The sequence below is a fragment of the Grammomys surdaster genome, unplaced genomic scaffold (genome assembly GCF_004785775.1).
Source record: "Grammomys surdaster isolate TR1022 unplaced genomic scaffold, NIH_TR_1.0 225, whole genome shotgun sequence".
Taxonomy (NCBI): domain Eukaryota; kingdom Metazoa; phylum Chordata; class Mammalia; order Rodentia; family Muridae; genus Grammomys; species Grammomys surdaster.
Window position 1 is genome coordinate 8,499,024 of NW_021604670.1, and position 16,095 is coordinate 8,515,118.

The following is a 16,095-nucleotide window of genomic DNA, read 5'->3' on the forward strand; positions in this document are numbered from 1 at the left end:
ATATTTAAATGCATGGATCCGAGTTGGATTTTGTCAATCTTATAAAACCCAATTTATCCAAAGAGTTCTCGTTTACATGAAACAGTGACGTGAGTTGAAGAGTCCAGTTCCTTGGGAACTTGTGATGTACCGGGGTGGGGTAGCCTGTTAAAATAAATGTAGGCTAATATATTTGGGGTACACATTGCTATTTACAGATGCTGAAGAAAGGCAAGGAGAAGAGGGGATGTTTGCTTTCCTATTTGAAGAGCCAAGAGGCAAGCGGAGGTTGCTCCAGCAGAAGAAGATATGTGTGCTTTGAAAAATCTCCCTCCTTCCCTGTAGTATTAGTAAGAACAGCCATCCTCCCACAGAGGCCTCAGTCTCAGAGGACACGCCATAGCATTGTGCTTTGTTAAAAATAGTCACTTACACCACAGTAACCAGCCTATGGGAAGAAGCAGCCTCCCACACTATCCATAGAGAAGCCAGCTCAGCCTGTCTTCCTACTGCTGTCAGCTCCTTAGCAGCTCTGGCTGGTGCAGTGACGCAGGCTTGCTCATCTGCTTATATTCCTGGAAGGCTCTCTCCTGAGCCATGAAGACAGGCTGCTCTACCAGGTGTTTGTGGGTGGTTTTTTTTTTCTTTTTGCCAGTGCCAAAGGAGAGGCACCTGGAAAGCCTTTCGCCTGTGACTTATGGCCAAACACCCTGGAACATGAAGCCTGCACTGCTCTCTGCAGGGAGATGGCAAGCGACCAAGCTGCTTAGACCAAGACCTGCTTTTAAAGCAGAATCAGCAGAGAAGACGTGGGCTTTAAAAAAAATGTGCCATGTGTGGTCTTTCCTAGTTAAATCAACTTAAAGGAAACACGTGTAACTCTGATAAACAGTGATGCCTGCTCCGTCCTGACTTTTCTAGGTTCAGTCCCACTGAAGACGGTGGTATTGGAAGTAAGGTTTCACAATATGGAAACATTACCCACTGAGACTATGTCACTACATCCTACTAGTGACAATGGATTTTCACGTAAGTGTGCTGCTCAAAGCAGCTATTTCTCACCTTGGATCACCAAAGATGCTTTCTGCACGAGTGTCCCTGCTTCATTCTGAGCCAGGCAGCTGAACTCCCCTTGAGGTCCTCCACTGAGATTGGCAATATGGAGGATCTGTCCAGCTCCCCAGATGTGGTGGGTCAGCTCTGGGGCAGTGGCAATTGGCTGGCCATTTTGGAACCAGGTGATATTGGGGGTGGGGTGACCTTTGATGGGGCAGCCTAGAAGAAAGAAGACAGTAATTGGTACAGCCAAAAAAACTCCACCCCCCCCCCCACATTCCTGGTGAGCTCATGAGTGTTTCCATGGTGCTGGGAATTGTACACATGTCATGGCCTTACTGATAGTATTTTTATTATGCTTGCTTTTCCCAAGGAAAGGGGATGTTTTCACTCTCTGGACTTCTGGGAGGGTGACTATTCTTCATTCGGTCGAATAAAAATGCTTTAAGAACACAAAGGGACTATTTCTCTTCCTGCCTCTATGCTACCTTCTAAAACAATGGCACAATTGGTATTAAGTCATTGAAAAGTTTCTTCCCATTAGCTTTTCCACTGATTTACAGATTCACTTATAAAGGAAGTTTTTCTTCAAATGTTGGGAAAAAACCTCAACAATATTCTTAAATAAGACTTAAGAATCAAATTTTTACCAATTAAAATCTAATTCCTGCTGACATGTTACTTTGTATTATTTTTGAAGTAACAGATTTTCAGCAGACACTAGGAAAATAATTTAATACATTGACCTCACTTACCCACAAGTGAAGAACCTTGATCTTTTGATAACTCTTAACCAAGCATGGATTGGACATGTGCAACTCTACTCTATATAGTTACAATATAGCTTGATATATTAGAATTCTAACATATTAAATTAACACATACTATGAAATTGCTGTACTAGGTTGCCATTGTGAGGAAAAGATATTTCCTTCTGAATTTGGAGCACATGCTGCATTTGCAGTTGTAACCCCAACGGCTTAGTCTCTGAGTTACTTTGAAGCTCACAGCACATACATGCCAAGTCATTAAAGTGTAGAGAAACTGAGGTTTTCCTTCAGTTCAGTTAGAGAGTATCTGCTTGGCACCTACACTTCTGGGGATTGTGAAGGTAGTTGGAACCACTACCAAGGAGATCCAAGCTTGTATGGAATTAAAAAGACAAAGTACCAGGGTGACTATTTGGATGTAGGAAGGGGACCAGTGTGACCAGACATCCAGACAGGGGAGATAGAGAAGATAATGTGGGGGTAAATAAGAGCCAAGTGCAGTCACACACACACACACACACACACACACATATTATTCTGCAAACTGAGATTTGACTAATTGTCCACAGAAGTATCACAGTTAGAATATTTTAACACCTATAAATCTTATCTAAAAGAATAGCTGGGTAGAGGCAGAGGGAGTAGCAGGAGGTAGAAGCACAAATGCCACCATGGCAGAATGGTTTAGTGCAGCTGGGTGGGGAAGGTGAGGCGGGGAAGTTCACGGGCAGTTTTATTTACTTAATATGCACCCACAATCCATGTTTTCATTAATTAATCCATCATATTTCAGGAAAAACTCAGTGTCTCTTTCTTATTCCTCAGTTGCTTTTCATAAGTCTGTTTATTTGACTCTTCTCAAGTTAAAAATAATTGCTGGACTAGTTCATTATTTGCAAGTGTCTTCTAAATGGTTTTTAATATTTCTTTATTATGAGTATGAGAGTTTTGCCTGCATAGATGCATGCATACCAAATGTACCTGCAGAGGTTGGAAGAGGGTAGCCTATTCTCTAGAACTGGAGTAATAGATGAATGTTGGCCGTTGTGTGGATGCTAGGAACTGAACCGTGAAATTTGATTCTTAAGAGTAGTCAGTGCTCTCAATCACTGAGCCATCTCCCCAGCCCTTTTCCTAAATGTCTTACAGTTTACTTAAAAGTTCTTGGTGGTTCCCCTTCCCTCACTTAGCTCCGCTGAGTCAGCAATCACTTTCGCTCTGTTACTCTGATTCTGAGAATCTTGATTTGGTTGCTTTCTAGAGACACGCTGGGCACTCTGTCTGTCTGTCTGTTCCTCAGAGCAGCAAATCGAGTTCTGAATTACAGATGGAATGCTGCTTGGGTCAGAGGCATAAGAGCTTCTAGTTCCATTCAGGGAATAATAGAAAGGAGATCCGAGGCATAGAACAAAAAGGCCTGTTCCTTCCCCTCCCCCTCCATCCTGCTAATGAGGGTGTGTACAGCCAGCCAACCAGCTATTCTTTTGGCTTTCTGTGCTGGGAAGAAAAGAAGAAGAACACTTAAGGGATGCCAGCAACATAGAAGTTTGAAGCACGTTTGCCCCTGAGCCTAGCAAGCATGGAATGTTGCCAGACCAGGCTGGACTGTCTTCCTGTATACTAGCACTCAGAACACGAATGTGCTTCTGGGTTAATTTCCCAGGCGAGTGCACAGTGAAGGGAACTAACTGTAGGTGTCTGCTATGTAGGGATTGGCATCTGCTCCATGTGGCCCTGGTCCCTGGGCCTAAGTGGTTGGTTAGCTGGCAAGGGGAAGATGGCCCTGGGAATCTCTTACTGAAATTCAGGTTGGACTGTGAGGAGTCCCAGGCGGGCACAGCAGTGGTGTGGGTGTTTGAGGGCTTAGTTACAGGTTGTTGGATATACTCCCTAACTGAAACAATCCTAAAGTACCTTCACCCTCTGAAAACCATGTGCATTTGCCAGATAGATGATGGTATTTCTTCCACATCAGGATAATGACCACAGAGAGTGTACTTTTAATGTGTGAGAGTATTCATCTTGAATTGAAAATCTCTTTTAAGAAAGTTTATTTTCGGTCTACTTTTCAAAGGCAGAAACTAAAAACCATGCATTCTAACCAAAGTAAATAAACATTGCCCATCGCCCCCCCCTTTCCCGTCTTTCAGAGCTTTCGATTGTACACACAGATATCTCCATAAAATGTCCTCTGTACGCAGAAGTAGTGTTCTTAGTGCACATATAGTGAAGGCCCCTGAGCTTTTATGTCCATATTTATGTGTGTGTCTCTGTGTGTGTACCATGGTCTCTGAGGACGGCCGGCAGCGATAGTCAAAATAAGGGTCTAACATGAATTCCCATTGTGCATGTTCCCAGTGAATAATTACCCATGTTTCCTTGCTAATGAGAAAACCTGGCTTGTAACAGAGCTTCCTTCTGTCACGGATATTTCTCGTTTGTTAAGGGAGAAGACATATCAATCATTTCTTTTTGAAGCTGAGCACTCTCTCTCTGTGCCATGTACAAGGACAAACAAAACTGTGTGCCATATTCCATGCCTCCAGCAAGGCCAAACAATAACCTCCAAATTCCAACTCCTGCATTGGTGAGACGTTAGTAGTATTTACTGTAGAGGGTGTGAGGAAGGCTGGGCACCTCTCTTCCCTGCATTCTTTTCAGCTTTATAAGTGCCAGTCTTTCACGTCCTTCAAGCACCAGTGCCTTCCAGAAAAAAATGAACAGTCAGAGGGACTGACAGTCATTCTGCAGGTCTCAGCTCTTAAAGAAGCAGGGTTACAAGATGGCTGAGGGGAAGCAGTGTTTGGGAAAGCTGCCTAGTTAACAAGAGTTCTGGCATCGGAAAGCCTCCCTTTATCAATTCTTAACCAGAGAAAGAAAACTCTGGCTTTAGGCTTCATTCCAAGGCCCACTGTGGCTCTCAGTTGAGCCAAGGCCAGGTAATGTTTTGCTCTTCCAATTTTTTTATCATCATCATCATCATCATCACCTTCTTCCTCCTCCAACACACTGTGCAGTGAACAACGCTTAGAGCAAAAGATTATATATATTTAAAAAATCCTTATTTCTGATAATTCTCAAGTGTAGGCACACCCATGTCTCCTCCTAATAATGCCTGTAACATTGCGTGCACAATAGGAAGCAGGGAAGAGTTCAAAGAGTATTTGGGTCTAGGAAGCACGAGTCAAAGTCTGGGGGCTTTGTGGCAGAGTCAGTGGGCTCCAGTGAGCGCAGGAATTCCATCCAGCTGACACTCTAGCTCACTGTCTTTCATTAGCTCTGCATCCTGATTTTTACATTGGTTTTTAGCAATAGTAGCCTGTCTCAGGGAGACAGCCCAGGTTTGTCAGGCGAGGGAAACACTGGGATGGAGAACTGGGTTGGCTTGGTGGCCCTGGCTTCCAGCTTCCTTGGATGCTGTATTTCCAGGAGATGCTAAGGGACCTTCAAGGCAATGTAATAAGGCTGCCTCTGAGGGACTGAGCTCACACGGATCATTATTCGGTAGATTTTTTGTTGTTGCTGTTGATTTAATGGGCTGAAAACCACCAGGAGCTTTGGCAAGCAGCATGGTTTGTGGGCTCCTTTGTAGGTCAGATCAAGCCAACTCCAGATTCATTAGCTGTCTGTCACTAGAGTGAGCCACATATCCGGAGTTCACTTTTGTTGAGTTCTGAGCCTTAATGGGAGAGAAGTAAGGTTTCGGAGCACACATCCCCTTCTCCAGATAAAAACATTAAAAAAAGAAAAAACAATGTAGCTTAGGTTGATCTATATATCACACAGAGCAAAGACCATGCCTGGGCTTCAGGAGCTCAGGAGGGGGAAAGCTTTAAAAGTGGGAATCTACAGTATGGAGGAGGAGCAAGGGGAGGAGAGAGAGGGGGAGGGGGAAGAGGAGGAGGAAGAGAAAACTGCTTTGGGAAATTTCACTTATTTCACTACAATCTGAAGGAAAGGACGGCTGTGGCAGGTTGGGACATGCTGTGTAAAAATATTAAAGACGTGGCATTATTACTTCATGAGCTGGCTCCAGGCCTGTCAGCATTTTCATTATAATCCTGTGTTTTTCACGGAGTTAAAACGTTACTATAAAAATGATGTGTGTTGGGATGAAACTTGGCACTCTGTATAGTCAGTCTGGAAGTCCTTTCCTTAATTTAATTTTACAAAACTGGAAAACACTTGCTCTGTACTTTAAAATTTATAGAAGCCTCTCTGGTCTGCCAGTGGTCTGAGCTGGTGTGGGGGCCCAGGCTAGGGCCATGGGGTGACCAACCAAGGCAGGCAAGCTTCTCCATGGCCTCTTCTGGTCCCCGCTTTTTTTTTCAGCTTGGGTCCCCTGGGCAAGAAGTATGGTCTTTAAAATAGCAGAGAGTAAGTAGGAACTGGCACCAGGCAGTGGGCTGGGAGAAATGATTAATTTATATTGGAAAACCCCAATTCCTGACTCCCCATTTGTCAGCTAGACCCCAGAAGGCCATGGAAGAAGACAAGCAACTTTAATTTTCACTCAGATTTCTGGGACCTCCCAATAAGCTGGTCTAATAACCAGGCTAAGACTATTCCCATGCACACTTGCCCAAAGAAAACGAACTTTAAAACATTCCTGGAAAAATGGAACTACACAAGGCCATTTTCCATTCCCCAAATGTCTTTCTACCCCTAAGGGCAAGCTTTGGGTTTCCATTGGCAGGGGGTGTACGAATGTCTCCCATACTCTTGGGCATCTGGAGGAAGAACTTGATATATTTCTTAGCATGAAAAGTAGCTCTGTCCAGATCTCTGACTTGATTGAGGCCTTGCATTCTCTTATGATGGTTTAGGTCCTGCTGGTCGATTGTTCCTTATGATCTGGATACTACCTTACAGGTAAAGAAGGTGACATACCAGTGTCTGAGACACAGGCATACTCAATCTTGACTATGAAAACAGGATTTCATTGTTTTTAAGGTAGAGTTTAGAAGTGATGAACACCAAGTTATAGCAATTCACAGCTGCCTGGACCTCACTTCAGAAGGGGGAGCCAGGAGAGTATAGGGGAACGCAAAGTCAAGAAAATCAGCTCCATTTTTTTAAAATTCACAGTAAAAATTGTTTGGGATTTAACTTATCACAAGTGGATAATACACAGAATTCTCCTGGGTCCCTCTCTGCCAGTAGGCTCTTGGCATACAGCTTACCTCTTAAAAATCACATCAGCATTTTTAAAAAGTTTCAACTTTCTGAGTTTATAAATCCCTAGTTGACTTTACCTTCAGCCTGCTGGCAGGTGCTACCCAGCCTGCAGGAGGGAAGGGCAGGATGGCTCCAGGGAGGCCTGGCTGCCAGCTGTGTGGGGCCTAGTCTCAGTCCACTGACCAGATGCCTGTCCATGAGTCCCCAGACAGATGTGGATCACATGGGGCCATCCCACTCAAGTCAGAGAGCTCTTCTATCTACATCTGCCATTCCCAAGTCACATTCCATAGGGAAGGAGGTTGGGGTTTCATGTCTGATTGGAAATGAATCGTTATTTCAGGACCTTGGGCGTATCACAGAAGTGCAACTGCCCTGACAGGTAAAAGCTATTAACCCTAAGCAGTGTGTATACCTCTCCTGAGCAAAGTAGCTGTGTACACACACATTCTAGCCAAAGGGAAGGCAAGCTAGAAAATATCCAGGTTAGGCTATGGGGAGTAAACGCAAGCCTGCTGCTTCCTAGAGCTAACATTGCCTTCATGAACTCAGGTTAGGTTTGGCTCTGTGAGAGCCCTTCCAAAAGAAAGAAAGAAAAACCCATATGCATGCACACACAAAAGGAACCTTCGCTTATAGCCCTGTATACACCCAATTTCGATTAATTTCTATTGAACCAAAGCCACAGAACAGCAGCGGAGATGAAGGATAGCTAATATTCATAGCAGGTATCCTGAGAGGCTGCACTGGGGTTCACTGGCAGGGCACAGGAAGGAGCAACTGCTGAGGAGGAATTCCAGAGTGCGGCGGAGGGGCGGGGCTGCTGGGGCAACGTGAAGACCTTCGCTGAATTTATTATTTGCACATGAGCCTCCTGGGTCCTGAGGCTCCAGGACCTTCTCAACAAAGTAAAGAAAATAATAAACAATGTGAACAGAGAGAATAAAGATGAGAGTTAAACAGGCAAGCTGGAGGAGGGATGAGAGCCACGGGACGTTTCGGGAAGAATGCGGGTAGAGGTCTGCAGCGACTGTGTGGAAGGATGCTGCTGGCTGACTGCTGCTGGATAGTAACACATCTGGCAGGTGATGTCTGGCCTCTGGCAGGCAAGCTTGTGTGTGGGTTTTCAGGGACCCGTAAATAGAGATATCTTAAGGTCAGAAACCCACAGCTCCTGTTGGGAAGTCCATGGCAGCCACTGGATAGGCATGTGAAGAGCTGATGGTGGCTACTCAGCTGCATAGACGGTTGCTTGCTCTCTACATTTCCAGTGCTGCTCTGGCTTCTGAGCCACTGTAGGTATGCTCTTGGATCTCCCAATGGATCTGTATAATCCATAGATTCCCTTGGGGCATTTAGCATAAGGAGGCATAAGGACATAGAGCACAGTTCAGATTCAGATGTCTGAAAGAACCACTTAGATTTAGAGGCCCTAGAACCAATGCTACCTTAGGAAATATGGGCTTTGGGACACTCTCGGCCTGGGAGAGGCAAAACACATACTGACTAGATGGAAACAGGTAACTTTTGGGTTAAGTTTACTTCCTTCTGGAGTCTTTGTTCTCTGGAGCAGTCTCATCATGAGGCTGAGGTCTGGAGTGGGATATTTATTTAAAAAGGGTTGTGTGCCTGGTCTCTGGGTAAATGATGGCTGTGTCAGGTTCAAATTCTGGTGGTGAGACAGAAGCCAGTATTCCTCTGGAGCATGTGAAGCCAGTTCCCTTTCACTGGCAGGAGCTGGGAATGGCTATTTGTGGTGACTATTGGCACACCAAGGTGCATGTTGTCCTTAGGCTGCTCCCTCAGCTATCACAAGTATCTAACCCTCCCTACCTCCTCCTCTCCTGTAAACCTCTTTAGCACAGGAGCTGCCTGCCCCTAAGCTACTCATTTCTCCTTACTACCCTGCTATTTCAGCTATCCTTTCTCGCTAGCTCCCTCTCTTACCTTCCTTTCTTCATCCTTTCTCTGTCTCCATCTCTTGCTGCTCCCCCAGCCCCTGATCTCTTCTGGTCAGGCCCAGTCCGAGGCCATGTTCAATCTGCTACATTCTCTTTCTGCCCTGGACTCTCCCAGATGTCTCTGCTGTACTCTTCCTTATATCTACAATAAAAATGTTCTCCTTAACCATACCTTGGAGTGGTCATGAGATCAGTTTATACAGAAGGGTGACTGAATGTTCCCACAGAGGTTCCCAAAGATGCTTAAGTATGCTGAAGACATGGAAACCTACACGTCTAGGATAGACAGAACAGGGGCCCTTAGTTTGTATTTCTATATTCTACTTTTAATATATATAGATTTACAATTTTCTTAACATTTTACTACTAAATCTCTCTAAAGACCAAATACGGGAAATCTCAGATAATATATACAGGAAAACCACCTTTTCCTATGGTTAAGAGATTTCCCCTCCCCAGATGTATTTTTGGGTTATGATGGTGGAGAAAAGGGTGAAGGGCAAGGTTCTGAAATGACAAGTGTTTACAATAAGATGTTTATATATTGTAATCTGACTGCCAAAATTTGTGATTAAAAACTGAGGAGTAGATTAGTGTCACAGCTGCTGGTAAAAAAGCCAAGACTAGGAGAGGCTTTTTATCAGTGAAGGGTAGATAGTGAATGTTTAGACCTGGCCATATGATCTCCATCATTGCTTTCACTGTAGCTTGAAAGCAACCATAAACAATATTTAAATGAATCAGCAGGGCTGCACCCAAATACAGCTTTATTTTTAAAGAGGTGGCAGCCTAGAAGCTGTCATCTAGGACATGAGATCATTAGGGTTTCTATATGCTGAGAACAAATGGTCCAGTAAAACCACTAAATGCCTGCGCAGTATACATTCTTACCTCCAAAGAAAACAGCCATTTTTACCAGAGGAAGAATTCGATACTTCTTTTCCTAGTTAAAAGTTTCATTTTGCTGTTTTAAAAAATGCCAGTGAAAGTTCTTTATGGATTAAAAGTTCAAAAAAAAATTAACAATTAAGAAACTCCTGGATTCCCAATACTTGGAAACTGGCACCTCTGTATACTGTCTCTCCAACCCCTCAGAGTCTTCCCATTAATACATAAGAGAGCCCAGTCCTCAGAATTGTTGCCAAAGAGTCTAAATGTAAATGTATCTGGATTTTTATTCATGTATTTTTTGTCCATGTATAATGATAGCTCTTACATCATCCACTGAAGGAGCACTGCTGGGCGAATGAACATCACTTAAGAATATTGATATACATTGACAACTTATCACCCAGAAGTGTGATGCTAATGTATGTTTTGGGCAACAAAGCATGATGGTTGGTAGCTCCTCTTCTCCATTCTTGAACACTATAGTCAGTAGACAAAACAATGGCTTCCATCTTCGAAAATTCAGATCCCAATCATGGCAACCTATCATTATGCTACTTTATGGGGTAATTGGAACCTTATAGATACGATTAAGAAAGGATCTCAACTGGAGGGACTATTCTAGAAAGTCATACAACTAAAGAGGTACTTAAAAGAAGGGACAGAGTGTTAGAGTATTTGTGGTGCTCTCTGTCATCCTTAAAGATTGAACAACTGTCACAGTCAAAGAACAAAGGTAGCTTCTAGAAGCTGGTAAAGTCAAGGGAAGAGATGTACCTTTAGAGCTTTTAGAAGCTTCTGGGCCAACCTTGATTTCAGCCTATTTATGTCTATTTTGAAATTCTGACTTCCACAACTAAAGCTACAGTTGTGTTGTGTTATACCATTAAGCCTGTGCTATTTTGTTATGGCATCAATTGTCAATTAATATAAAATTTGTGTTTTTCATCTTTATAAATTTCCTACCTAACACATAATACTTCCCTTTTACCTGATTTATTTTGATATCAAGAAGATTGGGTCTTCTGTTAACCCTTTCTGCAAGTCAGTCAGTAAATGTTGATGGAGCACAGAGCTCTCAGATTCTTAAGAAATACATAATCTTTTATGAGGAAGAAAACATATTTACATGTGTACTTGGGGTTTCAAGAGTAAGAATTCCCATGTAGACAGCAGCAGTGGAAAGGGCACCACCACCAACAGTCTCTTGAGTTAGGAGTACTTCCTAGGTGATACTGGCTAAGATGCTGCCTGCCCAGGGGTTACAGAGGCTGTGCATCTCCACTCTCCTTGCTCTCTACTTTCTAGCTCCCAGGTCTGGAGTCAAATCTGTTTTCTGTCTTGCACCAGAAGTTTCTCAACCTTTCCCCTTTCCTTCTTAAACAATTCAATCCTAAACTCAGTAGATGAGGTTAACTGAAGCCAAGCAGAGAAGAGAGGAGGTCACCATAGTTGAGGATGGGGCACTGAATCTGAGCAGTGAAGATGGAAGCCACACAAAGGACATTGCTATGGCTTGACTCACAGGTTTGAACATATGGTATTTGGAGGTGAGTCTAGTGGTGTTAGGATCAGAAGAACAGAATCCTCATATATGTATTAGTGTTTTCTCACAGGAGCAACTTAGAAGTAAGAGACTGGCATCTTTTCTGCATGTTAGCTCAACCTTCTGTTGAAGCAGAAAGATATCTTCATCAAGAGCTAAGAAGATGCACATGCTGTGCTCTCAGAGTGTCACCCCCCTTACCCCCAAAGAATTACTGATCTCTCTCTCTCTCTCTCTCTCTCTCTCTCTCTCTCTCTCTCTCTCTCTCTCTCTCTCTGTTTTGCAATAGACTAAGCTCCCCATGATGGTAGTCTGGAGGATGGTGAGAGGATGCAAATGGGATGAGGATGGTGTCTGTGTGAGGACAAGACAGCAGTCAGAGGAGATTGCCCATGGAGACAGGGTTTGATCAAATTAGTAAATAGGTTAAGAACAGTAGAGGCCATAGACATGCAAATACAGAAAGAGGAAATACAGACTAATTCTATAGGGTTATGTCAGAGATATGAGGGAGAGCTCATGGTTTAATGTACAGGTAAATACAGAAACAGTGTGCAAAACTATGTATATACATGCTTATGTACATGGCCAACAGTGACACTCAGTAGCCACTTCCAGAACTATTCTCTAGGTCAGAAGTAGAGAAAGTTAGGGATGAGCCTAGCCTATTTTCCTGGGCTGTGACATAATGAAGTTCTCAGAGAATGACAAGATACAGTAGCCATTTTAGTCTCACTGGCTGCATCTTGAATTTCTTTTATGTCAAAATAAAAAGGACAGCAAAAGATGATAGCTCTCTGGATGGTAGGAATCCATCCATGAGTTATACAAATATAAATTACTTTTAACTCTGTCCTAGAACAGAATATATGCTACCACTTTAAAGTACCTCCCTATAAATATCACCAGTGACAAAAGAAATTGAATAACTTTACAAAGGAAAACCCAGCAGACACTTTATCAAGTGGCTGGGATTCACATCAGCTGTGAGGCCATCATCGCTGTCATAATCACATGACTGGGTACAAGGAAATGAACCCAGTGCAAATGTAATCATGAGGTGACATACTGACATCAGACACATCCAAATCGAAGGATAGACTACACGGCACTAAGCCTGTGCCCTTTAAAAGTCAAGGAAGTCCACCTAATTAAGAGCCAACAGTTAAACGCAATTTGTGACCCAGGGTTTGGTGCTTTTCCTATAAGGATGCTACCAGCACAGCTAGCAAACTTCAGAGGAATATGCACTGGGTAATGGTGTCAGAAACTGAGGTTTCAAATGGACCAGGTAGAAAAATTAGTATCATCATGTCAAGATTTGTATAAAATTGAGATTGTTTCACAACAAAAGTCCATTAAAGAAGAATGTTTTATATAAAATCAATGCATAAGAACATGTGGAAGGGGAGCATAAAGTCAGCTGTTTCTGCCCAGATCTTCGATGTTGGTGTGAGTGCTGGCTGCTGCAGAACACAGGCACCGAGTCACAGCTGCTGACATCTCAAAACCAGGCTGTGGGCTTAGTGCTCATGGTGCTCACACACATGCATGCATGATTTCCCAACATGGTCCCTCTCTCTCTCTACCCAGGGTTTGCTCTGAAGACAGGAGTCTCTTCTGTCCCTCAGATCTTACAGTCAGTTCGGTGCCTGGGAGAGAATGCCTTTATTTCACTCAGATGCTGATGACTTCTTTCTCAACTTTAACAGGTCTTAAAGTTGAACAAAAGTAGTTTCTCATCTGATGGCTCTGTTGATCACAAAACTATGAGTTCTTTGGAGCAAAGTGCAACAGCCAAATTGTAACTGTTGGAATGAACAGCGTTCTACCCTCTAGGCCTAGAGAAGGGTGATGAGTCTTGAATAATTTCTTGTGCCAGGAAGGAATGATCAAGGCATGGAAGTGACAGGGATCTAGGAATTACTGGCTGCACCTGGGATTATCTTTTTTTCTAACATCAAAATAAATAAAAGAGCAAAGGCAGCTCTGTGGATGGCAGGAATCCATGGATTATGGAAATATAAACAAATTTTATGTCTACCCCAAAACGGAACACTTACCCCTTGGTATGTCTGGGAGAACAGCTTCTGGACCGCTTTGGGTATTGAAGGCAGAAAATGTCTAAGCCTCTGTATAAAGTGGCACAGTATCAACACGTAATGTGCACACATCCTTCTGTGTGCTTCCAACCATATCTAGTTATGCAAATGCTATGTAAATGGCATGTTAGTTAGGGAGAAGCAACACATAGAGACTGTGTGTTGAGTAGAGACAGGTTTCTTTTTCCTGACTACGTTTGATCTGTCCCTGGTTGAATCCTTGATTATGAAACATACGGATAAAGAGACTAAAACATGTCATTTTATAATCAAATCAAGTTTTGTATGGAGCACGGTTAGGTTCTAAAAGTAAAGAGCACTGCAATAGTTGCTTAGTAAAAGCTCTGATTCCTCAGCTGTTCATTCACCTGTTTTTTGTATCATTTTCCCTCTTTGCTGTTGGACTGTCATTGGGATGATTTCAGTGTTCTTAGCAGAAGCGCTTCACTATAACCCTGTGATACCCAGAATCTCCATTATATCACCTCGAGCTAACTGTTGGAGGATTTGAGAGGCTAGAAAGGTTTCTTAGGGTTGAGAACAAGATTATAGGGCAGGAATTAAGAGGATGTGCAGTATTTGTTGTGCATATAGGAGCACCATGGCCACCTTCTGCTGGGCCCAAATCCCTTTACTGGGCTCAGGAAGCTGGCAGGACAACAGACACACAGACTTGTGCTGATTTATCTGTCTTGATACCACTTCAAAGAGTCGAACACTGCACACAATGGTTCCTGCCAGGGTCCAGAAGGGCCTTGAATGAATTTTTGGTTGTATCTCCTTGGAAACAAAATATACAGGGAGCTCATTATTTCTGAGCTGCCCAGCCAAGAGAGAAGTAAAGAATTCCATAATTACAGTGGATTTTCACGTTAAAAAGTTTTTGGTAGAATGGTGACCTTGGGGTTGAACTTGTCATTCACATACTGTTCAGAGATAAGGGGTTAGAAGTGGAGGTAAAAGAATTTGAACCACTCGTGAGATGTGGATGTATTATTACAAGGTTCCATTTCACAGGTGATAGTTCAGCTGCTGCAATCATCATCTGGTCCTTTTTGGCCCGATGCATCTCCTAGGGTTTGTTCTGATAGGCTAGCACAGGTGAGGAGTAGCCACAGTCATCAGCAGACCACCTTATGAATGATAAATTTTTTCAAGAAGAGTGACAGTCCTTTCTAATTCAGGAATGTAACCCACAACCCTTGCATGGTTATGTCCTGACAGAATGTCCCTTCTACCTTCTACAATTAACATGAAAGTAGCTATATGAAAACAAAGATCAACTACGCTGCTGTATTCTGTGCTGTGATCTTAATGATGTCAAAATGTTATTCTGGCTTAATCTCTTTGCCTCCTTTCTAGGCACACAAGGGAGAGACATTCAAAGCTGGCCTCTGTTTCTGGGACTCTGTAGAGTTGGACACGCAAGTCATATACTCTGGTGAGGGCCGAGATAGTATAACTTTCTTGGTACACAGATATATACGAAAGACATCTGTGCAACTGAACCAGATTTCCAGATTTTAGTCATTTGACTTTGCATATTCCATACACATGCTTGGGTTGAAATTTTCTCAGTATCAGAGGAGATGAAAATTCTTCCTTATGCCTTTCTCTCAACTATCTGCTTACTTACAGTCAGTCTTGCCAGTTTTGTATGTACCTGTAGAGTACCTCTTTGAAATAAAAATAGTAAAGTTAAACTACAACTTCAGCCCTTTTATATAATACATTTTAAACTCCAGGGACCTTAAGATTTGAGGAGGCTCTCAGGATTATAGGTCCAGTGACGGGCAGAAGGGGAAGTTAGGAGTGCATGTGTAGTTAGATGACTTCCAAATATTTACCCAGGAGATGGAAAGGAGTGTAGCTAAGATGGAAGCTGGGTAGCATTTCTCCCGCTGTATAAAATATAGAAGTAAATCATGTAAGAGACGAAACTCACCCTATTTCTACAATAGTAGCCAAATCCACCTCTCTAAACTCTAACTAAACCCAGCACATGGAAACCTTGCTATTCCCTCTCCCCAGAGGGATAGGATGGGCTTCACTGGGGATCAGACTCTGCTAAGTCATGCTTCCATAGACATCAATTACTTGTACACACACACACACACACACACACACACACACACACACACTCACTCTTCTGGAGAGCCATGAAGATGCAAACAAAGCAAGGAACACATTCCTGTTTTAAGTCCTACGCTGGGTCTCTGGAGCCTTGATTCCTCTGTGTGTGTGTGTGTGTGTGCGTGTGTGTGTGTGTGTGTTTCCAATTCCTACCTATGCTTTCTTAGCCCATCTAATCCTATAGATACTTTATGATTCTTTATAGTTCCTATTTCTTCCCAAAGACTTCTCAGATGCTGTTCTCTAGGGCAGGCTGCATCCTAGTTCCCTTACAGAGAACACTCTCTGTACTCCAGTGTGAAGCAAGGACCGAGAGGAAAGAAACTGTTCTTAGCCAGGAGAGCTTCATAAGTGGTCTGGATTCTCTGAGTTTGGCCTTTTTCTTGGGGTTCTAGGATCCCTACTTTGTGATCATTCTTTCCTCTTAAAAGGTAGCTACTAAACTGGATTGGAGCTTGCACAAATGTATTTACTCTGTTTTA

At 43.1% G+C, this 16,095-nt stretch overlaps 1 protein-coding gene across 2 annotated transcripts in view; it reads right to left on the reverse strand.

Moving 5' to 3' along the window:
* Adamtsl1 (ADAMTS like 1) overlaps positions 1 to 16,095 on the reverse strand; it is a 359,587-nt gene that overhangs the window by 13,442 nt on the left and 330,050 nt on the right. For both annotated transcript variants that reach the window (XM_028773326.1, XM_028773328.1), the window contains one exon: positions 1,042 to 1,254. In XM_028773326.1, coding sequence (XP_028629159.1) covers positions 1,042 to 1,254 — 213 coding nt within the window. The remainder of the gene's footprint in view (positions 1 to 1,041; positions 1,255 to 16,095) is intronic.